This window comes from Malus sylvestris, chromosome 6 (genome assembly GCF_916048215.2).
Source record: "Malus sylvestris chromosome 6, drMalSylv7.2, whole genome shotgun sequence".
NCBI lineage: Eukaryota > Viridiplantae > Streptophyta > Magnoliopsida > Rosales > Rosaceae > Malus > Malus sylvestris.
In genome coordinates this window covers 29798998-29826987 of record NC_062265.1, presented here as the reverse complement: position 1 = coordinate 29826987, position 27990 = coordinate 29798998, and the positions used below count along the sequence as shown (strand labels likewise).

At 36.8% G+C, this 27990-nt stretch overlaps 2 protein-coding genes, 3 long non-coding RNA genes and 1 pseudogene across 16 annotated transcripts; 3 read left to right on the top strand and 3 right to left on the bottom strand.

Annotated features, from left to right (window-relative positions):
* Positions 1 to 1203: 1203 nt before the first annotated feature.
* Positions 1204 to 6822, top strand: LOC126626164 (uncharacterized). 7 transcript variants are annotated; one of them, XR_007624618.1, is made up of 6 exons: positions 1204 to 1218; positions 3479 to 3791; positions 4176 to 4261; positions 4388 to 4507; positions 5093 to 5182; positions 6522 to 6822. It is a non-coding gene; the product is annotated as an uncharacterized LOC126626164 (long non-coding RNA). The 7 variants fall into 7 exon arrangements; XR_007624619.1 differs by lacking the exon at positions 1204 to 1218 and adding an exon at positions 1256 to 1270; XR_007624621.1 differs by lacking the exon at positions 1204 to 1218 and having other exon boundaries at positions 3451 to 3791; positions 4382 to 4507.
* Positions 2271 to 9235, bottom strand: LOC126626166 (uncharacterized). Its single transcript, XR_007624625.1, has 2 exons — positions 8909 to 9235; positions 2271 to 2870 (listed from the first exon to the last, which is right to left on the bottom strand). It is a non-coding gene; the product is annotated as an uncharacterized LOC126626166 (long non-coding RNA).
* Positions 9236 to 10248: 1013 nt separating this feature from the next.
* Positions 10249 to 15175, bottom strand: LOC126625603 (homeobox protein knotted-1-like 3; annotated as a pseudogene).
* Positions 11083 to 13591, top strand: LOC126626167 (uncharacterized). 3 transcript variants are annotated; one of them, XR_007624627.1, is made up of 4 exons: positions 11083 to 11490; positions 11574 to 11695; positions 11781 to 12516; positions 13398 to 13591. It is a non-coding gene; the product is annotated as an uncharacterized LOC126626167 (long non-coding RNA). The 3 variants fall into 3 exon arrangements; XR_007624628.1 differs by having other exon boundaries at positions 12458 to 13591; XR_007624626.1 differs by having other exon boundaries at positions 11781 to 13591.
* A 4209-nt stretch (positions 15176 to 19384) lies between the features above and the next one.
* Positions 19385 to 25533, top strand: LOC126626155 (uncharacterized). Of its 3 annotated transcripts, XM_050295381.1 has the most exons (13): positions 19385 to 19963; positions 20088 to 20223; positions 20424 to 20560; positions 20890 to 21091; positions 21371 to 21609; positions 21716 to 21827; positions 22067 to 22211; positions 22363 to 22505; positions 22616 to 22782; positions 22899 to 23198; positions 23280 to 23341; positions 23649 to 23860; positions 24123 to 25533. In XM_050295381.1, the coding sequence occupies exons 1-13, from the start codon at positions 19754 to 19756 to the stop codon at positions 25313 to 25315; spliced, it is 3258 nt and encodes a 1085-aa protein (XP_050151338.1). In that variant the 5' UTR covers positions 19385 to 19753; the 3' UTR covers positions 25316 to 25533. The 3 variants fall into 3 exon arrangements, with proteins under 3 accessions (XP_050151338.1, XP_050151339.1, XP_050151340.1); XM_050295382.1 differs by lacking the exons at positions 19385 to 19963; positions 20088 to 20223 and having other exon boundaries at positions 20424 to 20564; XM_050295383.1 differs by lacking the exons at positions 19385 to 19963; positions 20088 to 20223 and having other exon boundaries at positions 20429 to 20568.
* Positions 25534 to 26357: 824 nt separating this feature from the next.
* Positions 26358 to 27855, bottom strand: LOC126626163 (cysteine-rich receptor-like protein kinase 10). 2 transcript variants are annotated; one of them, XM_050295397.1, is made up of 4 exons: positions 27722 to 27855; positions 27388 to 27625; positions 27146 to 27269; positions 26358 to 27055 (listed from the first exon to the last, which is right to left on the bottom strand). In XM_050295397.1, the coding sequence occupies exons 1-4, from the start codon at positions 27753 to 27755 to the stop codon at positions 26984 to 26986; spliced, it is 468 nt and encodes a 155-aa protein (XP_050151354.1). In that variant the 5' UTR covers positions 27756 to 27855; the 3' UTR covers positions 26358 to 26983. The 2 variants fall into 2 exon arrangements, with proteins under 2 accessions (XP_050151354.1, XP_050151353.1); XM_050295396.1 differs by having other exon boundaries at positions 26358 to 27269.
* Positions 27856 to 27990: the final 135 nt, after the last annotated feature.

Genomic DNA, 27990 nt, shown 5'->3' with positions numbered 1-27990 from the left:
TGGTTACGTCCTTCGTTTACTAATGTTCGTTTTGTTATTAGTATGTGTAAGGACAAAATATTGAGACTCACATTCATTCATTGTGCCTACGAGACGACTTCATCAACTACTTTCATAGTTGCCTGAAGATCTATTGCATCTACTGCAGTATTTACACACTTAAGAAAGTGTTGTAATTAATATTTCACACGGTGTTATTGTGTAAATGATAAGTACAGATAAGTTATGAATCTTTCGGGATTTAGAAGATCTTTTTTATTTGACTTTGTATTACTTGGAGAACGTAGTATTTTCTCCCTCTTAGAACATCTCCAACTTTTGGGTTAAAAGTAAAACCTAAAATTTTTTACCAAGAAAATTTAAGTTTTAACCCGCAAACAATTTTTTTGGATTAAATTTTTAGCCCGAGATTACTAAAGAACGAATTTAGGATAATTTTTTCTCTTAAAGTAATTTTTTTTAAAAAAATAAAAAATTATGTAGACTATTCTAATTTAATTTTATGAACATTTTAACCTAAAAATATTTAGATTTCAACAAATATGGAAAAATTATTAAACCGACACCATGAAACATGAGGAACACTATAAATAAAGGCATTAAACATGAGGAATATCATCACAGAATTTCTCAAGCCTTTAAAGCAACTCCACCCCTACCAAATTGCCCAAGCAAATTGAATCTTCACACCGAAACTGAACTGCTAGGCCATTGGTATTAAAATGTTATTATTATTTTATAATATAATAAAAGATAATTTTATATTTAAATTTGGATAGGATTTTTAACCAATCTCATCACGCTACATGTTAACATCCTTAAGTAAAATTTTTGTAGATAAATTTTTAACCAATTTCGTAGCGCCACATGTCATGATTTTGTAGGAATTTTGTGGATAAATTTCCAATAAGATTTTTAACCAATTTCATCGTACCACGTGTCACTATTTGTTTAGAATACTTGTGGAGATTTTTAACCAATCACGGGATGACATGTGCCAATATCTACAACCGCATCCTTTCTTTTTTCTCCATATATACCCTACATCCATCCTAAGAATCACACACCAAAATCAAAATCTTTTAGAATCCTTCTTCATAGTTTATAAATCTTGAGTTCTTAATGGGAGAGTAAGAGCATGAAGAACGTAGAATGAGAGATGATAAAACAAGAAGCGAGATAGCCTCACAAAGCCGTCGCGTCATGCCAACTGTAAAGGTAATCTCTAGACCCAGGCATTCCGCAAACCTCAATTGGAGGGAACAACGAGGTAAGAATCTATTTGACAATTATTTAATCCCAAACACAAAGTTCACCTGAATCTATTCATAATCTACCCATTTTTGCGTTGTTTTCTTTTTTCCAGTTGTATTTTCAATTGTTAATTAGCTTTATCAGAGGCACATTTTCTCTAGTACTATGTAAAGAATAAAATAATTGTGAACAAATTCATTGATTTGGTATGGATACAGTACATAGGTGTTTATGTTCTGTATATAAATTGTGCAAAGCTATTGATAGGATTTTTAACGTCTATGGAAATAAGGTCAAAATCACATGAAATACTTCCAAGAATATAAGGATGTTGTAGTATAGATGCTCATGCAAGGTTGATCTCCTCAAGGACTATTTTGATAATTTATGTAAAAACAATTCATAATCAACTACTTAGAATTAATGACTTGAGAAAAGAGATTATGAAAGTGGGCAATGTTAAAAACGAATTTTAATTTAAAACTAATATGACAAAAGAAAAGAGTTTTAAATACCAATTTATAATAGCACTAGGGTTCCACCATCACCTAGCAATCCTACGAATTTCTCATGATTTACACATGCCACTTTGAAAGTTAGGTTTTCCTAATATATATTATTCTCGTGATATTCAAGCAAGAACGTATATCTAACATGCAATCCGTCTGTAATATTCAGATCAAATATGAACATGCAAAACTCATTAAGTTTTATGAAAACCTTTTGAAGAACCATGCAACCCCTAAGAGCGTAATATTCGCCTTAGATGAAATTACAATTATCAATCACAAGAAGCAATACTCAATCCTCCGGTGATATTCCGACCGAATTGCATCCAATCACTTGTCTAAACATCCTAATGGTGGCCAGTCATCAAGACAATTAGATAGTTTAAAACAGTGATCAATAATTCAAAGTGTGCATGCAATCAATCATAAGCAATTAAATAAAAATTACATATTCATGCTAAGACTCAAGGTTTCGCCCTAGCAAGAGGAATTAGTTACGCATATTCATAATTGAAATCATAGAAAATATTATTAAGAAGAAAACGAATGAAAACACCTTAAAGTAGAAAATCTCCAAGAACCCTAGCAAAGTTCTTTATCTCTGAAGTTGAATAATAATAAGCGTAGAGAAAAACTGTAGACGGCCAAGCAATATATTTGCTAAGCCATCACACTAACCCTAAAACATAAGTCTCTTATTCCAACTAGGAAACTAAATAATAATAAAATATCTTAGAAAATAAAGTCCTAATTAAACTAGGAGAATCTGCCAGGTAACTGTACAGCCACGTTTTAGTCTCAGATATCCTCCAAATCCGGCCCATGATAGCTTGTTTTGAAGATCAAGACGTTCTGAACACATCTCTAGAAGGCCAAGAACCCATCCGAGGTCATCTTAGGCTCCAAAAACGCAATTTAAGCCCAGAAACGTCATTTTCCAACACTGCATATCGCTCATTTATTTTATCGCCAGAAAATAACCGCTTGGTGGAAAAATCTCAAATTTTGATACGATCAAGCTAAGTAACTCACAAACGTCTTCCCAACTAGAATTACTCCAAAATTCATCCATTTGACCACGTTTTGCTCCAGAGGAAGTAGAAAGTCCTATATTGAAAATACAATTCAAAATATCAAAATTCTTCCAAAATATGAATCAAAATATACTAAGAATAGGGTTACATATATAATATAAAATTCACTTATCAGCTACCATTTCAATATAAAGGTTTTTGGGTTTGCCTTGGCTGGTTGAGCAGATTGGTGCAAGACATGAGGCATCTTCATTTTAACTAAAATTAAAAAAAAAATGTAACTGATGTGTCCTAGCTATATAATCATATGACCATGATTGACATTAGCAGTAATGAATAGAGCAAACAATCAATAAAACTACAAAGGCTCTATTGTGGCATTAGCAGTAATGAAGGTCCCAAGTGTATACAAGTTAGTAGTGGAAGTTTTTTCTATTAGAAACAATAGTCCTTTAAGTGAAAACTAAATAAAATGGAGCAAACAATCAGTAAAACTACAAAGTCTCTATTGCACTGCAGTAGGAACACATAATTACTTATATTGGTTATCCTACATATTATACATATACTAAAACCCAACACGAAAAACACTGTTCATTAACAGTGTTCTTCCTTTTTTGCCCTTGCTTGGTTCTTTTATTTCATTTCTGCCTGATTTACACGTGTCGTTATCGCTTTTAGGAAGGTGACTGAAAAAGCCGGGTCTTTCACTTTGCTTCCCGTACGTTCCATTTGCTTCCGTTACGTTCTTCTTCCCCCTCTCCACTCTCGCTCTTCACTTTCTCTCTGCAACCTTAAAACTCTCAAACCGCAAGCCAACCATAACCAAACCCTCATCAACTCTTCTTTCTCCGTTCTCTCTTTCCTCTCACTTTTATCTCCGTGACTCACTTAATAGAAAGTGTCTTTCGGCGGCGATTTCGGCAACGGCCGGCCTCGAGGTTGGTCTCAAACGGTTGCTCTTCACATCAGGTAGCTTCTAGACCTATTGCAGGTAAACGTCTGCTTCAAATTTCTAGGTTTTTAGTAATTTTTCATGCTTTTGTAAAAAATTTCGTTTAAATTTCTGGGTTTTGGAAAAATTCTTCATTGAACTTTTTATGTGATTTCAGTTATTCATTTAATTCCTTCCATCTCAGATGTCTTTATGATTTTAGAAATTCTTATATAAATTTTTTTTTTTTTTTGCATTTTTATTGTCAGTAATTTTTTTCAGATTTTTCTGTCTTTTGATTATTTTTTAGAGATATTGTATTAATTTTCTTTGACTCGAAATTTGGGGGTTTGTTAAGGTACAATGTTAATATATTGATTTTCTGATTTTGGGATTGGAAATTTTGAAGAAGTTGGACCACTTGACACTTTTGATTTTCTCAAGGTATGCCTGCACGATTGGTGGTTGATTACAGCCGAAAATGACGTCGGAGGGAAGAGGCTAGCATTTTCCGGCGTGACTTCTAGAGAGTGAGATACATTTCATTGTTCTAGGGTGTTATTTATTTTAATTTTTGTAATAAGATTATTTTGGGTTCAGTTCTTTTTTTCACAAGTGATGCTGAATTGACCACAAAAAGTATAAAAAAGTTGCAGACTTTGTGAATGGAAGAGAGCAAACGTAGCAAGTTCAGGAGGATTTGTGTGTTCTGTGGAAGCAACTCTGGCCTCAGGAAAGTGTTCCGTGACGCTGCTCTGGAGTTGGGCAATGAACTGGTATGACTGCTTTTGTTCTATTTTTACACTCTCTTTGCTTATCTTTGTTTAATCGTGTTTATGGTTGTTTAAGTGCTGGATTTTTGGTTTAAAAATGTAATCTTTGATGAGTTTGAATCCACCTTGAGTTGTTTTTTGATGGGTTTTTGTGTTTTTTGGTAATGGGATTGTTTTGGGTTTTTGTATTTTAGAGTAATGTCTCCAACGGAGAAAGACTTACCCATCATGTGTTGTTCGTGGTTGTATTTTGTTGTTCTTTCCGTATTGTTATTTGTTTATTTGTTTATTTATTTATTTTTTTTTAAACTTTCAATAAGTGCTAAACCAAATTTTAATCTTTTTTTTGGTATTTTGGGTATCCTCTGTTTGGGTTGTTGTTGTTGTTTGGGTATGCTCTGTTTGGATGCTCAGAGAGATAGGATTTACTTTTGGATATGCTCTATAAGAAACTACAATTTACATTTAGTTTTGGTTCTTTACATTTGGTTTTGGATATGCTCTATATTTCACATTATCTTTTAATTTGATAATGCGTATACTGAGAAATTACAATTTTTTTCTTTAACTTGATTTCTCATATTGAAGACTCAGGGCAAATACTTGGAGAGAACTCGACCACTATTGGCTGCTCTTTAACTCTATTTCTCATATTTAATACAGTAGCTGAGCAATCTGGTAACATTTTCATCCTGGTACAACCTTATTTTTGTTAATTTTCCAATTTATCTCTTTACTCGGTCACCTTTAAGCAAATCACAATTGCGCCTCTACATTTATCCGCTCATTACTATTTATGTTTGCTGCTTATTGTTCATTGGGATTGGTTCTAAAATTCTAATTTGTTTAAGCAATGACGAACTGGAATTGATTTTGAAATTCCGTCACTATGCAAAATTGCAAATGGGTGATCAAATACAACAACAACAACAACAACAACAACAAAGCTTTTTCCCACTAAATGGGTGATCAAATGAAACACATAATTTTGATACACTTGGCTAAAGCATTGGAATTCCATCATTAATAAATTGAAAAAACCAACAAAAATCCTTGCTTTTAAGCAACATACTGATGAAGTTGACCCAACCTAAGATAACCATATCTATGTATATGTACAAGAAAAAACTGTTGGACAATTATATATACATAGTTCATATCAAAATTTATTTACATAGTTCACACAGAAATATAGGTGTTGGTAGCATAAGCAAATACACAACTTATTTATAAAAACTTCAATATCTGTTTAGCTCTTTATCACTGAAAATAGATAGCTATTTTATTTACCATTTGCAATTAAAGTTGAACAATGCTTGCTCCCAATAAATATTTGAAATTAGCTATGTATTTTGTTTTGCTCTTATTTTGGGGTTTCCTTCAAAATTTCTAATACTTGGAAAAGGTGGTAAATGTGCATGTTTTATATGCATGTTTCAGATTGTTTTGAGTTAATGAGCTGGTGGTTTGTGTTGCTCAAGTAAGATGAGAATATATTTGTGTTGCCAACTATGGATTGCAATGGATATGTGTGTTGCATCATCTGATATCAATTTAATACATTTTATTGAATACAATTTTACTCTCATCTTTTGAGAGTTCATTGAATTAGAGCAATATTATTGAAAATTTTGTTGCTGAGAATTTTGTGGGATTTCCTGAAGCACGGATTCTCATCTTTACACGGCCCATTTAATTTTGCTTAATGCTGATGTATGAGGAGAACTCTCATTGCATCAACCTCAGCAAACATGCTTTGGCTTAGTGGCTAACCCAGTTAATTTTTATGCTCTATTTGCCTTCTCCATTTCCAGTTGAATGAATTGGTTAAAGTTTTTGTGACTGCAAATTATATTGGTTAATGAACGCCTTCAAGAGTATTCTGATTTGGTCCCTTATGTATCTATATAGTATCAAACTATATAACTTTCTTTTGCATGATCCTTTACTGTATTTCTTTGCTGTTGCACTAGATTTAACCTTGATTCTTAACTAATATGTGATGGTGGATATGCAGTGCTTTTATTCAGGAGTATCAGAACTGGGACATGACATGGGCTTTGCCAGCATTATATGTCATGCTTATGAGATTAGGGTTCTAGCTGAGAGGGTAAGTTCAATAAATTAGTTTTGTTTCAATAACGAGATATGTGCTTTATTTAGTAATTGGTTGTTGATATGTTGGGAAGACGGATCGACTAAGACTATTACGTGTGGTTTTGTAGACTGTTTTGGTTCTTTATTGAACATGAGAATCATAGAATGTAAATAAATTTTAATATAGATGAGAATAAATTTAATATATTTCACATGTTTAACACAGTTTTAAAACCCGCGGCATCGCGCGGGCTCAATTTCTAGTCAAAACTATTTTTGGCATCAATCAGTGCTCAAATGTTTACCCAAGGAACACAACAACACAGGTTAAGGCAAATAATTGTACAGGTGATTACATGTATTTCAATAAATATGCACACATTAACAGTCTGTCATCACATCTAATGAGGTGAACACATAAGGAGCGGGAGAATGCATTTGCTTACTTGATAAAAGGTGGGCACATTCTTGGACATTTGAGATGTTTGAACTCATATGTTTCCACCGTCTTGACAGTAACGGAGACGAAAAGATTTTCAGAGATGGACAGTCAAAATAACACTACACATACAGACAATACAAGGCCAACAGACTTTTGGCGACCTAAAGCATCATCCTCGCCAACAGTGTCCAAAACATCATCCTCTCCATAAGTGTCCAAAGCACCATCCTTGCCATCAATGTCGTCGTCTTGTGATACATACTTGGGACCCAATCCATGGTATACCAGGCACATAAGCCCATCGCCCAAATGAGTGACGAGGAAGTGTCATACAACCTCGAAACAAGGATAGAATATGCCTTGGAGCTCGTCTAACACTCGAACTTCGATCGGGATACCATTGGAGTTCAACTCATATGCAACAACCTCTTACTTCAATGAACGCTTGCCCCTTTGGGCATTGGTCTTTTCTTCTTTTTTTGGGTCTTAGTCGGCCTTCTCTTAGGCCTACATTGTTCTAGGGATCGGAAAAATACCTTGAGTTAACACTTGTAAGTCATATTTGCAATAGATTGACGAAGGAACTCTTCAATTTAATGGATGGGTAAACATTCAAAGAGACAAAATGTGTAGATTGAAGTCAAAGGTTGTTATATATGAGTTGAACTCCAATGGTATCCCGATGGAAATTCGGGTGTTAGACGAGCTCCAAGGCATATTTTATCCTCGTTTCGAGGTTGTATGACACTCCCTCGTCACTCATTTAAGCGATGGGCTTATGTGCCTGGTATACCATGGATTGGGTCCCAAGTATGTATCACAAGATGAAGACATTGATGGCAAGGATGGTGCTTTGGACACTTATGGAGAGGATGATGTTTTGGACACTGTTGGCGAGGATGGTGCTTTGGGCCTCCAAAAGTCTGTTGGCCTTGTATTGTCTGCACGTGTAGTGTTATTTTGACTGTCCATCTCAGAGAATCTTGTCTTCTCCGTTACTGTCGAGACAGTGGAAACATATGAGTTCAAACATCTCAAATGTCCAAGAATGTGCCCACCTTTTATCAAGTAAGCAAACACGTTCTCCCTCTCCCTATGTGTTCACCTCATTAGTTGTGATGGCAGATTGTTATTATGTGTATGTTTATTGAAAGACGTGTAATCGCATGTACAATTATTTACCTTAACCTGTGCTGTTGTGTTCCTCGTGTAAACATTTGAGCACTGATTGATGCCAAAAATAGTTTGAATATGTAGGACAACCAATAGAAGTAATTATGTATTCCTACTGTAGTGTAGTAGAGACTTTGTAGTTCTACTGATTGTTTGCTCTATTTTATTTAGTTTTCACTTAAAGCACTATTGTTTCTAATAGAAAAAACTTCCACTACTAATTTGTATACACTTGGGACCTTCTTTACTGCTAATGCCACAATAGAGACTTTGTAGTTCAACTGATTGTTTGTTCTATTCATTACTGCTAATGTCAATCATGATTATATAACTGGGACACATCTGTTACATACTGTTTAAAATTTTAGTTAAAATAAGGATGCCTCATGTCCTGCACCAATCTGCTCAACCAGCCAAGGCAAACCCAAAAACCTCTACATTGAAATGGTAGCTTCGCACAATTTATATGCAGAACATAAACACCTATGTAATATATCCATACGAAATCAATGAATTTGTTCACAATTATTTTATTCTTTACATGGTACTAGAGCAATTGTGCCTCTGATAAAGCTAATTAACAATTGAAAATACAACTGGAAAAAAGAAAATAACGCAAAAGAGGGCAGATTATGAATAGATTCATGTGAACTTTGTGTTTGGAATTAAATAATTGTCCAAGAGATTCTTACCTCGTTGTTCCCTCCAATTGAGGTTTGCGGAACACCTGGGTTTGGAGATTACCTCTACAACTGGCATGACACGACGACTTTGTGAGGCTATCTCGCTTCTTGTTTCATCATCTCTCATTCTACATTTTTTATGCTCTTACTCTCCCATTAAGAACTCAAGATTTATAAACTATGAAGAAGGATTCTAAAAGATTTTGATTTTGGTGTGTGACTTTTAGGATAGATGTAGAGTTTATATAGAGAAAAAAAAAGGGATGAGGTTGTAGATATTGACACGTGGCACCCTGTGATTGGTTAAAAATCTTATCGAAATCTATCCACAAGGATTCTAAACAGATAGTGCACGTGGTACGATGAAAATGGTTAAAAATCTTATTGGAAATTTATCCACAAAATTCTTACAGAATCATGACATGTGGCGTTATGAAATTGGTTAAAAATCTATCCACAAAATTTGTACTTTGGGATGTTGACATGTGGCGTGATGAAATTTGTTAAAAATCCGATCCAAATTTAAATTTAAAATTATTTTTTATTATATTATAAAAAAATAATAACATTTTAATACCAATACCCTAGCAGTTCAATTTCGGTGTGAAGATTCAGATTGCTTGGGCAACTTGGTAGGGTGGAGTTGCTTTAAAGCTTAAGAAATTCTGTATATTCCAATGCCTTTATTTATAGTGTTCTCCAAGTTTCATGGTGTCGGTTTAGTAATTTTTTCATATTTGATGAAATCTAAATATTTTTAGGTTAAAATATTCATAAAATTAAATTAGAGTAGTTTACATAATTTTTTTATTTTTTAAAAAAAGTTACTTTAAGAGAAAAAAAATTATCCTAAATTCATTCTTTAGTAATCTCAAGCTAAAAATTTAACCCAAAAAGGTTGGAACAAAAAAAAACTATTTGCGGGTTAAAACTTAAATTTTCTTGGTAAAAAATTTTAGGTTTTAACCCAAATGTTGGAGATGGTCTAAGAAGGAGAAAATTTTGTGTTCTCCAAGTAATACAAAGTCAAATAAAAAAGATCTTCTAAATCCTGAAAGATTCCTAACTTATCTGTACTTATGATTTACACAATAACACTATGTGAAATATTAATTACAACACTTTCTTAAGTGTGTAAATACTGCAGTAGATGCAATAGATCTTCAGGCAACTATGAAAGTAGTTGATGAAGTCGTCTCGTAGGCACAATGAATGAATGTGAGTCTCAATATTTTGTCCTTACACATACTAATAACAAAACGAACATTAGTAAACGAAGGACGTAACCAAAGCGAAATAAGCATATTTTTTTCCGGCAATGGCATAAGATCGATCAAGTTAATTGTTAATCATATACAAAGAGTAAAAATAGGGCGGTAAATTGCCAAATGGCGCTTCTGCATGTTCTCTGATGGCTTCCAATGGCGCTTCCTTTGATTTATAAACCAGTTATTTATTTGTTTCTATCCAGTCCAGTCTCTTGGGCAAGACTAATTTTATCGGCTTCCTGCACCATCCCAGAAACAAGAAATTTGAAAGAAAAAAAAAATATCTAGAGTATAGCGTCAAAATTATATAATTAGAGTGATTAATTTCCACACTCCATTTTCTCCTTCTGCATACTTTGTTTATTTTTGCCTTTTAGATTGAACACGCTCAAAGGGATCAATGGACAATGGTAAACAGAGTTGTGCACAAAGAAAAAACGGGTATGAGTGAAACCTATAGAATTAAGCTTTTATAATTTATAGTTACCGTTGGGTAAGGCCATTTATAATGAAGGTTCCACCAATCAAAGAGAATTTGCCTTGCTTCTTTTGGAGGTTTCCTTTCTTCTTCGTCTTGGACTTTTGGAAAACTCATGTTTACGAGTGCTTATATAGCCACGGTATTTACGCAACAGTTTATCCTTGAGCTCTTGATCTTCCTTTGTCCGCGGAGAGTCTTGTCCCTCTATCTCTCCTCCACTCCAGTCTCCTTCGTCCGTTGAACCAGCAGCATCGTCTGCAATTAAAGAATCCTGACTCATATAATTGAACGGAAATCTATCATGCCAAATTTTAAATAACTTGTCCAATGTGCTCACAAATTAACCACCTTCACCACAAATAACGGTCACAAAAGAAGGAAAAAAATTCAACCCATAATATATAATTGAAACTGCTTTAAGAAATGGAATTGGTGTCACAGCCCGTTCCAAAATATTACATTCGTGGCTGTGAATGGACGAAATTGCCCTTAAGAAATACTAAGTATGTGAAGCTCAAGTTGATAATTATCTAGGTTCCTAAGTTTTGAAAATAAAATGGAATTTAATAAGGATGGAACTTAGATTTTTAGGTTAAAATTTTGTGGTTTAGAGTTGGGGATTGGAAAAGGACCACGTGGGATCCCCATTCCTTATTTCCCTCCCCATTTCCCGTATACTGTCCTTCATACTCTCTTTCTCTTCCTCAGACCTCACTCTCTCTCTCTCACCCTCTCGAACACACGGGCAACCATCAAAACCACCTAAAACTATTACCAACGCCGGATTTAAAACCACCATTGCACTCCTGAGGACTCCACGATCACGTAGGTACCAGTTTAAGGTAAGTTTCACTTCGAAAACCCTAGTTTCTAAAGTTGCCGTGAATGTGTACTGTTCATGAGCTTTGAATTGGTTGATTTTTAGGACAATCCAAGCTCATAGTGAGCTTAGTGAGGTCCCAAGGAAGCTCGGAGTGCTTCGTTGGAAGGATTTGGACGTCGGGATCACGAGGGTTAAGTTTGGCCGGTTTTGCTTGGATTTTTCCGGTGAGATTTAGTTGTTGTTGAAGCTTAAAAGTAGTATATTGTGATTCTACATGTTGAGGGCTTTAAATTGATATATTATACGAAGAAAATGGTTGAGAAACGAAGGAGAACGAAGCATTTGAAAATTCCCCAGTTTTCCGGCCACCGGAAAAACCAGTCCGGCGAACCCGCGAGGAAGAAGGTGCGCGTGGGCGCGCGTGGACCCGTGCCTTCCTTGGCGCGTGGGGGCGCGTGCTACAGTAAAAAATTATTTTAAAAATATGTCGACGTCCGTGACGTCGAGTAGATCACTGTGGTATATTCATATACCCAAATTGAGCACCGTATGAGAAAGTTATTAAGGATTGTTGGTTAGGTGTTCGAATAACGTTTTATAGTTTTCGCATTAGGTGAAAATGTGAATTGATGATCCGACCGTTGGATCGTTACCAAACTTTAATACGTTGCAATACGTAATGTTTGAGGATTATTGGAACTTACGGATTGGGAATCCGAGTTACGGATCTTCCGGAATTGGAGTTGTAAGTTCATAAAATAAAATGTTAACCGTCACTTAGTTTTGGAAATTGACGGAGATCCGACCGTTGGATGATAATAAAATTTTAGGATGTTATCCTAGAGATATATTGTGGACCTCTGGAAGTTATGGATTTAAAATCTGAGTGGTGGATCTTCCGGATTGAACTACGTAGTGACGTATTTTATATAAGTTATATATTCTATCGATATGAATTCTGAGGTTGGAATTGATTATTGTTTTAGGCGCCGATCGTCATGACGCCTTGGCATATTGTGCTAGGGAGTTGTAGGGCGAACTCCAGGTGAGTGGGCAGTTTTGTTTTCCGTATATATATATACTTGACGTTTTCCCAGAAATTGAAATTGAATGAAAGTATGCTTTAAATGCAATGTATAAAATTATATGAAAAGTATATTGAAATGTGAATTGAGATGCCATGCATAAAAGTATATGAAAAGTATATAGAAATGTGAATCGAATTGCCATGCATGAAATGATATGAAAAGTATGAAATTGAGATATGATGCATATGAATGAATGGTGCGGCGGACGCACAGGTGAGTATCAGGTGAGTATTTAAATACTGATATGATGATGTTAATGTATATTGAGCTCAAATCCTGCACCATGGTTTAGTGCTTATAGTATTCACCGCATCGCACGCTCGCCTTGGATCCAAGTAGATGCTGGTCGCACAGTCCACGCGGAGTGGGTGCGACGGGCCAGTCGAAGAGTGTTAGTGAGATTTCGACTGGTGGGTGACCTTAGATTATGTGCACAGATGATTGATGAGAAAGCACTAGAGCGTAACTTGTGTGCAGAAGGCCGGACAGGTCACAGAGGTGACTCCGGCAGAGTGAGAGTGATAGATTTTGAGCTCTAGGTTCAACCGTACATGGCTATTAGAGGGCCTCCGGTTGATTACTTTCTTGCACCTGATATGATTATTGTTGATGCATCCATACTTAACTGTTGAATTAGACATGGCATGGCATGATTGATAAAGAAAAATGTTGAGATAGTAAAAATGAAGTTTGAGAATATATATGTATATTTATATTTTACATTTCTGGGAAAGTATACAGGTTTTACGGAGAGGGGTTACAACGTTTTGAGAAATGTTTGGATTTGGAAAAGAATTGTTTTACTGACCCACTCAATTTTGGTTTTGCGCCCCTCCAGGTTCAGGAATCACAAAGGTGTGGTGACTACGAGGAATTCGACGGTGTTCTGACAGATTGGACAAAATTAGGACTCACCTTCGGGTGTATCAACTTATAAATTGTATCTTAAAGCTTCCATACTGTGCAAATGGTCACGTCACTCTCACGTGACGGCCAGCATGCCCTCCTTCGGGACGGGGTGTGTCAATTGGCTCCACAGTCAAGTGCTGTAAAATTTCATCCCTAACATATTGTAAGACGTAATCACATAATTAATTAATTTCTACATTCTAATTGTAGAGAAAGAATAAATAATATAACCAAAAGCCACAATGCAACAAAACTTAGCAATTCCCTCTCAATTTAATTCTTCCAATTCTGGTTACGGATTTTCAAACAAGCCCTTTTATTTGTTAAGCTTAGACTTGAGAGTTGAGACTTTGAGTCTCGACCATGTGAGCAGAGAGATGGAGCCCAATATAATCCAAAAAGGCTGAAGAACAGGATTGCAGGACCAGTGGATCAAGTCGCGGCCACCCATGCACCCATATACATATATATAATGTATATCAATGAGAAATCGTAGTGTCTTCCACCACCGTTTCATCTTTGACTTTAACGACTGAAACAAATGAGCAGTCATTTAAACGAAAGAGGGAATTAATCAGGAGAGCTCTTTTCAACGTCGGTGAACAAAGGTTTGTCCCATAACTACCTTTGCAAGTATAAATTTCAAATTTGTGTGTAGTCATGCTGTTTATCATTGATGGCTCATTTAAAACAGTGGAGTAGAGGAAAATTTAGACGCGGATTTAACAGCCGTCTAACTCTCTTAATTTCTTTTTTCTTTCCCTAGGTTGGTTTCTTGAAAATGAACAATGCAGTAACAGAAGTTGACCTCCACTGCTAAAAAATCCTGATGGTTTTTTGTCAACTTGTATCAGACAATATTTATGTTATTTCCCTGTCCTGTAAATATCTTTCTGATCTGAACTTTATAATATTTTTTGCCTGTACATTAACCAGCATTTGCCAATTTTTTGTATCCCAATGCTGGTTGTGCTTGAAAAGCAGTTCCAGGTGCTAAAATCCAACAGATGCCTGAAATATTTTTTTGTGTATGTAAACAACCAGCTGTATCATTTTCTATCTATATTGTACAAATTAAAGATTTCGTTTATAAGCCTTAAGCAACCTGTCTGTTTTCAATGGTGTTTATATTTTGTGATGCTATTTTTACATCTTCTGGACATGGTGCTGAATATAGTTTGAGTTGAGACTCACAGTCGTTTTGAGTTGGCATGCAACCAAGTTCTGGTAAGCCTTCTTTTCTCCGTGGGGCTTTCGAATGGTTCTGTCGCAATAGCTTCAATTGGGGAATCCCAACTTGAGACACAAGAAACATGGAAAGCGCACGATTTTGAGGTTTGGACAGCTTCCTATGATATCCACCAGCCCCAGTTGGTGTACAGTGGTTCAGATGACTGCAAATTCAAATGCTGGGATTTGCGAGACGGTCCTTCGAAGTTGGCGTTTCAGAACACCAAGGGCCATGCAATTGTAGTTTGCTGCATGGCCAAAAATGTTGAGGAAAACTTAGAGTACACAACTCTAACACAAGTGTTGGAGAGACAACACAAGTAAACAAATTACTTGTATTACACACACAAAATATTACAACACTCAAAAGGATACAAAAACACTTTAGAAGCAATGACACTCGCTCTCTTTCTAGAGACAAACTCTAGACCACTCACACTCCTCACAAGACTACTCTTAGTTCTCACTCTCACTTGGTTGCCTACTTGGCTATTTTCTTGTTGGTTGGTTACATAGCAATACACACACACACACACCTATTTATAGGCATGTTTGCCGACATTGGACATTGCTAGATCATTCTAGGTACTTATTATGCATGCCACCGACATAGGCTTTGCAATATCCATACACTACCTTCTAGTATATTCTTTAGCTTAGATATTTAGGTGGATAACCGACTTAGATTGCTGGAATTTTCCAGCTACTTTTGCCGACAAAGATTGCTAGAATTGTCTGGCATGTTCAAGCATGCACCGGCCACCTTAATATTACTTGCTAGAATCTTCTAGAATCCAAACACCAATTGGGCTGGTGTTGATCTTCAACACTCCCCCTCAACACCAGCTCATTCTTTCCTCCATGCCGAGTTGACGACGAAGCTTTTTCTTGCACACCCATTTGCATGATATGGGTTTCATCTAGCTTTGGCAAAGCAAATGGGAGGAGTCTCGTCAAGAGGTGAGGATGAAGCGCTCTACACCGAAAGTAAAGGCAGCTTTAAGCGGCGTGCTGGTAGTGGATCTAAAAGAAATGGTGACAAGGCAAAAGGTCATCAAGGAGGAAGGAGTTCTCGACCAGGGGGAGCTCCGAAGTATCACGACAACCATGGTCAGTCCCATAATAATAAAAGGTTTGAGGGCAAGTGCTACAATTGTGGAAAGAAGGGCCACATGTCGAAGGATTGCTGGTTCAAAAGGCCTGCAGAAAGTAACGTCACCAACTCAGAGAAGAAAAATGAAGATGATTGGGATGTCATTGCGTCTCTAGCCTTGGAGGAAGAATGGGACGCTGGAGCATCCGTTGCTATGGAGAAGCAAGAGTCAGCTCTCACAGCAGCAAGTCCGGAGTTGATTGACTACCAAAATGATTGGATCATGGATTCAGGCTACTCAAACCATATGATAGGTGATGAGAAAAAGTTACAAAGTCTGACTACATACAAAGGAGGCCGCTTAGTGGTGATGGCTAACGACTCGAGGCTACCGATTGCTCACATCGGCAAGACACTAATTGAGCCCCGATACAACACTAATCATGTGCCGCTTGAAGAAAAAATCCCTACGATTCGATTAGTGTAGTTACTGGCAGCTATGATGAGTACCTGAGGTTGTGGGATGTAAGATCAATATCAACACCAGTTAATGAAACCTCTGTTTGCTTAGGGGGAGGAGTGTGGAGAATCAAGTTCCATCCTTTTGTGGCCGGTCTCGTCTTGACAGCTTGTATGCACAACGGATTTTCGATGGTCAAGATTAATGAGGATAAAACTGAAGTGATTGAAACGTACAGCAAGCACGAGTCAATTGCATATGGAGCTGACTGGCACAGAGACAAATCGTTCCATGAAGGCAAAAGGAATAGCACTTTAGTTGCTACTTGCTCATTTTATGACCGTCTTCTTCGTTTATGGATGCTGGAAAGTGATTTGCAGGATTCTGTGCTTTGAGTACATCATTTTAGTTGAGCTGGGAACGATCCAATGGCGTCAATTTGACGGTTTCTGCATTCGCACATTATTAGGTACTGATTAGTCATGAACCCTATCTTTTTTCGTTTAAGTTAACACGAGACTTTCAAATTCTGGCTATGTTAAGATTAAACAACGGACATGATTACTACTTTATGATCTAAAGCTAAGACAGGAACCCATGAAACATGGTCTGCTTTTGCTTCTACGATTGTTTTCGGTGGAGTTTGCATTAATCTTTTTATTTTTGTATTAATTGCTTCAAGTTCTAGTTATCTTATGATTAAACAATTAACACTTCACTATTTGCTAAGATTGGACAGCAACCTTGAAACAGGGGGTCCTGCTTTACTGGGATTATTTCCAGTGAAAAGCCACTTTAACTGTGAGCCTTGTGAACTAAACAAATATAGAGAGAAATACAAACAAAATAAGGAACAATAAACTAAGGTGTTCAAGTTTTTCGATGATAAATTTAGATGAATGTGTTCCTTCGAGTGATGCGTAGCTCTTTTTTAATGACGGGCGAGGGGTTCGAATTTGGGATCTCGAAAGGAGAAGTAGCATTGTATCACTAGATTAAGAACTAGCTGGTAGCATAGCGGCATAGTTCAATAGTTCCAGTGAAGTTTTTCTCCTTTTGTCGAGTTGGATTTCATACCGAACTCTGGGGATTCACCTGTCCTGGTACTAACCAAACTTCTCAATTCAATACTTAACGATCAAAGATTGTACAGAATCTATGCCTGCTGAAAAATGTTGTTGAACGTTTGGGCCATCTTCCAGGGAACTCTACAGCTACAACAAGCCAAGTGAAGGAAAGATTTTAGGTACATGTGAAGGTCATGTTTGTGTACAAAAAAAAAGACGATATTCTTTTGTTTTGTCTCCTTTTATTGTTTGTCACGTTGTTCTATTACGTAGCAAGGATCGAGGTACACCATACTTCAAATCCATAGCCCATCTAACGATCAAAAACCTTAGAGTATAAGATACTTCGAAGCATAATAGACAACCCCTATTCCAATAATTAAAAATTTAACGATAAAAAATCTTGAAATATAGAATACCACATAGCGTAATAGAAAACCTCCAGTTTTCAATAACCAAGAATCTAATGACCAAAAACCCAGTATTTTCATCAGTTTCCTTTCCTCCTAGCACTGTACTGCATTAGAGAGATAATGTTTTTGAGGTGGAGCATCCATGACAATTTTCAAATATATATTTCTATAGCAAGAATTAATGTAATTGTCACACCAGGGTTCACAATCTGACAATAATCTTCCCCAATTTTTGTCTTTGCTATATTGTTTCAATGCATGTGTGGCACAAAAAGTACGACCCCAACAAGACGCAAGTCACTTAATTTCATCCCCTCTTCGTTCATTAAATTCCTTCGTGGTTTACATTTACTCTTGAAAATACCGATGGTCCCCATGCAAACAATTGGCCCCTATCAATGCGATATATTAAATTAATCTGATTTATGGGTGAAGGATTGAACTTGGATGCAAGAAACAAACACATTGCTTTGATCAATTGGTGTAAATATTAAATTACTTTTATTTAAGGGTGGAGGATTGAATTCAGACGTAAGAAACAAACACACTACTTTAACCAACTAGTTTAAGTACTAAAAACTCATTTGAAAGTATTTTTAAAATGATTGAAAGCGATTTTGGTGAAAATGTTTTTTTCAAACCAATCCTTAGTAAATTTCCATGTTTATTTTGGAAAAGCACTTGAGTGCTTCCTGCAAGAAGCACATATCTGGTGCTTCTTCCAAAAGCACTTTTAATCATTTTAAAAGTGCTTCCAAACAAGTCTTAAATTACTTGATTTACGGATAGAGGATTGACTTCGCATGCAAAAGACAAACATACTACTCTGGCCAACTGAACTAACCCGTATCCGCTAAAGAAAAGAGGTGGCGTCAAACAAGGATGGTCTACAAATTATCACAATTTGAATCTTTCACTGGCTGCAATTGAACAAAGAACGAAAGACGCACAACAATTTGGCTTTATTCAAATGAACGTTTGCATCTTTGAGAATCACATCATGATTTAGATGTAACCATTTTTTTGTTACTTTTCTTTTTTTACCAACCAAATGATTGGTCTTTTGTGGAGAACATCATAAATTTGACTCTGCCGTTGCTATTTACTGCAGAAGTAACATGCCCAAACATTTTTTCGTCTCCTTTATAAAGTATATGAGGTTGTTTGGAGTAATGACATTTTTATTGACCCGTATTCGGAATCAAAATGCGGAATTTGATTAATTTATTAGTTGCTCTCGAGTGGGATTATTGGAGCAAATCTGCTCTCACATGTATCTATATTTTTTGGTAGCAGAGTAAATAAAATATGAAGCATTAAAATTATAAAGTTCTGAGAAGGAAAACATGGGTCTGCCTGTCTTTTGTCCCTGGAAGCTATCCATGCACGTGGAAATGTTTTTCTTCACCAAAATTTTAAACGATTAAAACTTGTCAAGCAGTGATTAGGGTCCTAATGCACAGCTTATCATTTAATCAAAATTTAAGCTTCGACAATCTGCAAGCGGTGAATTGCCTTGGAAGATGGGGTCTTCTTCAATTCACTGTTTTTTGGTTCAAACCCACTAGTATGTTACTAATCTTGGTTTAGGAGCTCCCACTTTAAGACTCAATGGCTGACATTTGGACTATTGAGCCCTGCAGTTCATTTATAGCTGATAGCAGCAGTGGTGTTTCTTACCAGTCTCTCTCTCTCTCTCTCTCTCTCTCTCTCTCTCTCTCTTATCTACCCACCCAGGATAACACTTGTTCTTGCTATGCCAGCCAACTCTCTCTAGAGGCACCAATTTTTTATCTGAAACTTCGTCAACCACTAAACACCCCAACTCATCCTGCTAACTCCTCTCACTTCCATTATTTTCCCTAATCTCTCTCTCTCTCTCTCTCTCTCTCTCTCTCTCTCTAACCCAAAACAAAATTTATAATGCACTGTCCTTCTCTCATTGCTCAAAACACTTCTAGATAGATATGTCAGACTCAGACTTTTTACAGTAAATTTTGGTTCTTTGAGGCTTCATCAGAAATGGGGTTTCTTCAAATTTCATGGGCAGTTTTGATTCTTTGGGTGGTTCCATTTTTGTGTTTGAAAGCAAACTCTGATGGTTCAGAGGTTTCTGTTAAGTTCTTGAAGGCTCCACATGCATTCTCTCATCTCAACTCAGCCACATTTTCCTTTGAAGCTTTGGTTGGAGGAAATGCAGAGTCCTGCACAAATTGTAGCTTCAGTTGCAAGGTTTGTTTCTCTCTCTCTCTCTCTCTCTCATCACTCAAATTTTTTTATGTTCTGTGTTGGAGTTTTGTTGTTTATTTTATATGAATACTGAAAGTGAAGACATTGGTTATGTAATATGATGCAGCTGGATGATGGGGTGAGTTCTTATTGTGGAACTCGAAACGTTTCGTACTCAGGCTTGCAGGATGGAAATCATACAGTTGAGGTCTGCACCAATGGGCCTCCAGGAGTTGCTTGTGCTTCGCATAACTGGACTGTTGGTTAGAACCCTTCCCTTATCCTTTTTGAGTATTACTCTTTTCGTTATTCTCCGAATCTAAGTAATCCCTCCCTTGCTTAAAAGTTAAGTGTCTTTCTATAAAAGAAGTTTGATGGAGTCAAATTTTTCGAAAAACTATCGCGTACTTTGAAATTTAAGTTTAAATTTTGTTCTAACATTAAGTTATATGCATTTCTGCAGATACAATACACCCAACAGCAACTGTTACTGCCTCTAGATCTTTTACGAACGCTTTGAATGTTTCAGTAAATATTTCTTTCAGTGAGCCCTGTACTGGTGGAGGAGGTTTTGGATGTTTGTCTACGAACACCTGCAACGTGAGTAGGTGCAAACTCAAAATTATAATGCTGCTCATGTTTTAGCATGTACTCTTCTATATCGCGCTGTGATTACGAATTTACAATCATTTTTAGTCACGCTTTTAAAGTAGGAAGATTCATTTGGCAATTTTCCATTCCTAAACATAGCTTAATCAGTTATAACGATGAATAAGAAGTTGAGTTAGTATAATTAACAGATTTAACATAGGTGCACACGTACTCTATGTGCACTTTGTTCTTGTGAATGGGCTACTTTTCCTCTGGCCGGTGATTTTTGTTGTAAAGAAAACAAGGAGATTTGATGGATTTCTCTTTTTTCTTTGCAGCTGCTAGTCTATGGGGCTGGCCAAGTTGTACCATCTTCACTCAATACTCTGCAGCCGAACCTTGGATATTCTCTTCTTGTGGGTTTATCACCTTCTGTTCAATACGGACGAGTTATCCTGGTAATGGACAAGAATTTCTGCACCGATAATGCTGGAAACGGTTTTGTAAGAACAGAAAATTCAAGATTCTATGTACGCATTGGTGAGTGTTGTTTTTACTTCTCGAGGGTACATTGGAAGAGGATATGCATATCTCCGTGAATATGGTTCTGAATTTCGATGGAAAGGATTGTTGATTTTTGCAGTATTGTTTACCTTTGGAATGCAGCATGTTATAACTTACACTGAATGCTAATTCGGACTTAAATCTAACTTTTGTTTTCTTTCTACAAAACAATTTGTAGCCATTTTGTCACATACGAAATTATATACTCGATGTAAATGTTCTCAGAATGTATTCTTTTCATGGATTTTTCTGCAGATAGAAGAAAGGAGTATGTCAACTTGAGGATTCATATTCCCGAAAGGCTACTTCAGCTGAATGGTGAAACCAGAACAGTGCAGGCAACTAACAATTACAATAACCTAAAGATTTATTTGTACTTCTCAGAACCAGTTCTGAATTCATCTGCAGAAATTTTAAATTCCCTCAACATAAGTCAGGGATCACTTCACCCTGATAGCAGAAAGGACCTCGGGAATCGCAGATTTGGCTTTATGGTTAGTTGGTTTATAGATTGATGTACCTTAGTTTGAATTTTAATGTCGTAGATGTTAGGCGTATCTCTCCTAATCCTTGGAATTTTCTCACATGATTCCATTTCAGGTTGCAGATATATCTAGCGTCGCTATAGTCACAGTAAGCCTCAATTCGAACTTGATAATAAGCAGACAAGGGACTCCAGTTTCTCCAATTTCACCGACAACTTTCCTTTTTGGTACGAACTGCTTTGGTTTTGTAGAGCTTTCCTGGAGTCCATTCATATGTTCTCCATGATATTAATTGTGATATATATGTTTGTATAACTTTACATTTTTGCTCTTTGAAGTGATGAGCCCTTATATTGACAAAAGAACTTCAAACATATCTTTTCGGTATGCATTAAAGTAGTTTTACATAAGGGTTCTGACATTTGGTTCTTTTCTTCACTTGTTAATCTGGATATCAAAAACTTAGATTCAAAAAGACCCGCTGTGAAGTTGAGTACACCCTCAAGTATGAGAACAAGAGAACACAGTATCCCCGTATTTATAAAGTTTATGAAGCCTGTATTTCATTTCAACTCTTCTTCTCTGTCACTGTCAGGAGGGCGCTTACAAAGGCAAGTACTAAATCTTTCCCAACCTTAGTATTCGTACATTTTTTTTCATTTGATGCACAGTACTATGACACGATGAATCAATAGCGTATTGCTGTGAAGTCTATTGCATATTTATTTTTGTACACCGTATGAGAATCTTTACTATCTACAGCTTTCGCGAAATAAGTAAGAGCACATACATTGCCGAAATACAAGGAGTTGATGACATTGTTTCTGTCAATGTTCCTGAAAACACATCGGGAGATGTTGCTGGAAATAAAAATCTTGCATCAAATGTTCTACGAGTGACACACTGTAAGGGTTAAACTTTGTGCTAGTTAATTAATTGATATCAGCAATTCAACCGTCTTTTTCTCTTTTTTCTCGTAGTTATCAGTGATGAATGTTATGGACATTATATGCAGATTCGGTGCCTATGATATCTTCCGTCATATCTGCATTTGCAACTGCTCTTTTTGTGGTGACGTCCATAGCTGCAGGGCTGCTTTCGATTTCAACTGCAAGCCTTCAATCTCTTTGGTCAATTAGCAGACCATCTTCTTTGGCATCTGAACCAGCAAGAAATCTTTTTGTACGACACTCAACTTCTTTTGATGCATCATCTTAATAAACAGATACTTGTATGATTCACCATTTTTCCATCATTGTAAATCTAATTATGCACTTCTCTTTTTTACTCTTATCCAGAGAATTGCTTGCCATATTCAAGTTTTTGCACTCTCTAGATGGTTGGCAGTTACACTACCCGTTAATTATTATGAACTAGTAAGGGGTTTACAGTGGAGCATTCCTTACTATAGTCTCCCATGGGAATCAGGGAATGGCTTCCCAGTCTCTAGTCCTTTCACCAGCTCGAGTTCCTACATGATCGAGAATTATAGCTCCGAAATTTTGCAAGGTGTGCAACTAGAAGAAGAGAGTTTTAAGAAGGATACTTCACTATACGGGTTGCCACTTAGTCCAACAGAATACAGAATGTTTTTTGAGGTGATAAACGTTGGCCTTTCTTGTAATTAGCGATTTCTATTAGTGTCCGGTGGATATAATTATGATAATTGCATTCTGCAGTTGGACGGTGAAAACATTACACCTGAAGCTGAGTATCTCTCCAATCCTTATAACGCTAACCGGTAAGTTAATGGTATTTATTTTGTAGATATGTTTCTAACGCAGATACTTCGAAGTGGGAGGAATAAACACAAATTCAATAGGCATGCGGCATGCCAAAGAAGTAAACGCAATCCAAATTTCTACATATTTGTGAAGATTTTGTGGACTAACTTTGCAAAATATACTAATCATGGTCCTTACAACGTCATTACTAAATTTTGTATTCCTAATGCTACGGTTTCTTCTTTTGATTAATACCTTGTGTTAAATCTCAGGCGAATTATAAAGAGACAAGTTACTTTTCTAAAGATTTTGTCTCCTGTGTAGGTGGAGGAATTTTGATAGAACGATGTTCTGGTTAGCTGTGATTTGTGGCAGTTTGATTCTGTTACGTCTTTTGGTTCTTTTTATCTTGAAACTGAGGAAAAATTCTGAGAAACGGGGATGTTATGGAGCACTCACATTCCCCAGATTTGAGATATTTCTTGTAATTCTTGCATTGCCTTGTATTTGTGAGGCCTCTGCTGCTCTAATTAGAGGTACAATTTACTCGATACTGTTTCTTTCGTCCTCTCATTTCTCTAAGTTTTTTCTTTGGCAGGAATCAAAACATCTTTAGATTTGCTTAGATTTTCGAATTCATGTTTTAGTATATACCAGACGAGTAATTGGATATCAGCATTGAATCATAAACCGTTTATTTCCTCAAACTAGAATCCCAATAAACATTCAGTTTTGTTGTTATTTTGTTCTCATTCAAGACTTTCGGAAAGTAAACAAATCTTAATTTGACTGTTTTAGGAGGAGTTTCATCTGGGGTTATAGTTGGCAGTCTGTTGCTGGTTGTCATATCTTTTCTGCTGCTCGCCTTGTTCTTGTTCCTCTCAGTTGGCATTACATTCGGAAAGCTACTTCAGTACAAGGAAGTGCATCGCGAAGGCCTGAAGTTTCACTGGTATCAAGAGCTAGTCCGGGTGACCCTAGGTCCGGGCAAAAGAGGTCAGTGGACATGGAAAGGTCAACAGAAGTCTGTTTATCTAATCATCTTTGGCCCTCTCTTTGAAGATCTAAGAGGCCCCCCAAAGTACATGCTCTCTCAGATTTCTGAAGGCAATGCTGGCAAACATGGGGACTCCATCATAGCTTCCGATGATGAAACAGAAGATGCAGAAGCACCTTTTATCCAAAAGGTGTTTGGAATACTGCGAATATACTACACGCTGCTGGAATGCGTGAAAAGGGTTGCTGTTGGGATCATGGCTGGTGTCTACATGGACAAATGGTCCTCGAAAACTCCTTCGATCACCTTACTTTGCATAACCTCTTTCCAACTCTTTTTCATTGTTCTCAAGAAGCCTTTCATTAAGAAAAAGGTTCAGCTGGTGGAGATCATCTCGATTTCCAGTGAAGTCGGATTATTTGCAACATGCTTGCTTCTCTTGGAGAAGGATTTTTCAGCCGGCGACAAGACTAAACTTGGACTTTTCATGCTATTTCTATTCCTAGTCGGATTTATTGCACAGATGATTAATGAATGGTATGCATTGTACAAACAAACATTGCTGCTGGATCCTGCTGAGAACTTCTTAACGGGTCTGAAATTAGCTTCAGTTGGATGCCTCCTGTTATTCATGCCGCGGAAATTGATCAATACCTTGGAAAGCAAGTTCCAAGTGGAGAGCCAGTTCCAAGTGAGTCAGCAGACCGAGGGAGCAACGAGGGATCCTAGTTCATCTACAGGAGGTTACCGGAGCTCAGCTGCAACAGATAAACCGTGGCTAAAACAACTAAGGGAGATGGCAAAATCTAGCTTTAGTAAAGAAGGAAGTGGAGTTACGAATGATCCTTCGAGTAGTCACACTCGAACCAGATGGAGCGGGTTTTGGAGTGCGAAAGGGAGCGGGAGCTCCTCAACGCCAAATTCTTCTGTTGATTACAAATCGAAATCAAAAGGGCTGTACAAAGATTTAGAGGCCATTTTTGCATCTAAGTGAAAGAGACAAAAGGGAAGTTTTCCCTGATTACCAAACAAGAACAAAGAGAAGTTTTCCCAACAGCCAAAGATGTTCCAAATTGTTTTGCAATTGCTTGTCTCTCAAGTCTCAACAGTTAAATGTATAGTTGACAGATTTTCAATCTAGAGTACTTGTGGACATAAAGTACTCCTTGAGCAATACCTTCTGTCATCTGAAAAAAAATTTCCCCAATCTAATTCTGACCACTAGCTGCCAGTAGATACAATGCTACGTCTCACTCATTGGTACGAGTTTTATACACGATCTAATCATTGAAAAGATACATTAGATCCCTATATGCAAGATCTAACTGTTAACTTTCCGGACTACTCAGTAGAACGTATTACAGAAGAAAAATTGTAAACTTTTGTTCCTTCACTTTCCAATGCTTCTGTCAGTAAGAAGACACAACTATTTGAACTCCGTCAGGTACACGCATCCTTTTTTTTTCTGGATCTGCAGGGTGCATTCAGTCTCTCTATGGTTTGAGCAGACTGGTTGCAGGCCAAGCAATCCCTCTGCTCCCTGAAAGCCCATCATCATCACAGCTCAATCCTCTTTTTAATACAAGTAAAGTTTAACATGATCCGACGCACCAAATGGTCTAGATGTCTCAAGTTCGAATTCTCATTGATAAAAGATTTGTTGAACACATATTTTACTTGTAGCTCAAGTTGTCAACTTGCTATTCGGTAGATGTTTATCAATGTCAGATTGTATAATTTGCAATTCCAACCCTGGAAAACCCATGTTGTGAATTATGAATATTCTAATGTGAAATTCTTTGTTCTAGACAAATTAGTTTTCGGTGTAGTGTACTTGATTTATGAAAGTTGGACGATGTTGAAAATTCTCTCTTTTTTCTTTAGTTCAGTGTACTTGTCTTTTTATGATATGGTTACACCCACATCTGCAACTGAACAACAATAAAAATTTGGTGCTATTAGGTTTAGTTTGGATTGTAGGATTTCACAGGATCAATCTCTAATGTCGTTAGACTATTGATTACGCACACCAAAGGGAAGAAGAGAGAAATTGTTTTCATATTGGATCATTTGTCTGAAGAAATGAATCCTCCTTTTATAGACTTCATCTTACTCTTGAGAGAGAGTTGTGAGACTTCTTTGAATGGTCTTATCCTTTCATGATAAGACATATCACTTACAGAAGGGTTATAACTTTTATGATAAGTCAGACATCTTATCACACTCTTTGATTAAGTGTGTATCACTACACCAATCTTATGATGTACCTCCACACATCAAATACACACATAGTAAAACCAACATCCTCATGAACATATTCCAATTGAGCCCTTGAAGTGTTTGTATAAAACTTATAGTTTCGGGCTGTTTTTTTTTTCTAATTTAATACACTATTTTCTCATCTGCTTGCCAGTCACTCTCTTCCAATCCCTATCGACCTTCTGGCAAACTCATGTGACTGAGTTGTGGGAAAAATTGGTTGGAGTTTGAGAAGAGCGAACAAAACTAGAATTCATGTGTGTTGAAAAGGAAGGTTCTTTGGAAGGTGGAAGAGATGTAGCTTCATTGCTCTGCAGCATACGAATCACCAAAGACATTGTTGGTCGAATGAGCTGGAGCTTCTTGAACACACAAAAACCCTACATGGATACACCTCAAAGCTTCATCGGGCCGGCATGTTCACTGATTCATCAATCACCTCCTTTCCTCTTCCTTCTTTCCACAACTCCCATGCCTAATTAAAATGTTGAATTTTGCGGTCATTTGTAGTTGCAAGGCTTAAATACTCAATGATCATAAGTTGGAATGTTTTTTTAGCACTTACCCATCCAGCAAGAGTTGGTGAATGTTCAAAGCGATAAAATGCAGCATTCTTCTTTCCACTCCCAATCTCCAGCAACAGCACTCCGAAACTAAATACATCCAGTTTCTCAGAGAAATGGCCATATCTTGCATATTCGGGAGACATGTAACCGCTACATCAGTTAGTGGTACGATAAGCAAAGGTACTAAAGTAGTGATTGCGTAAGGTTTAGATGATTGAAAGCATGTTCCATGTAGACTTACAATGTGCCAACAACCCTATTGGTATTTGCTTCGGTCTGATTTATCTCGAAAATCTTTACCATTCCAAAGTCTGATATTATTGGGTTCATCGAGCCATCCAACAAAACATTACTTGCTTTTAGGTCCCTGTGAATGATTTTCAGTCTAGAGTAGTTGTGGCTGTAAAGTACTCCTTGAGCGACACCTTCTATAATTCGAAAACGCTTTCCCCAATCTAGTTCTGTTTTTTCACATGGATCTGGTTGGACAAACCATGAAGGACAATGAGCTAGTGTTTTTTCAATGGAGAAACCTAATCAAAGTATATAAATCTTAGAAAAAAATGAGGATATACCAAACAAAAGTTTGTCCAAACTCCGATTGGGCATGTACTCGTAGATCAGTAGCAGTTCTTCCTCTTCGACACAGCAACCCAAGAGCCTAACAAGATTGGTATGCTGAAGCTTGGCTATAAGCTCCAACTCGTTCCAAACCTCCTGGATGTCCTTGCCCTGACTTCTTCGACAGCCCTTTTATCGCTACATCTTGATTTTCCGGCAACATTCCCTGTAGAGGAAGGGAAATGCCGCGAAGAGAACCACCACGGTACCAATATTACTTAAT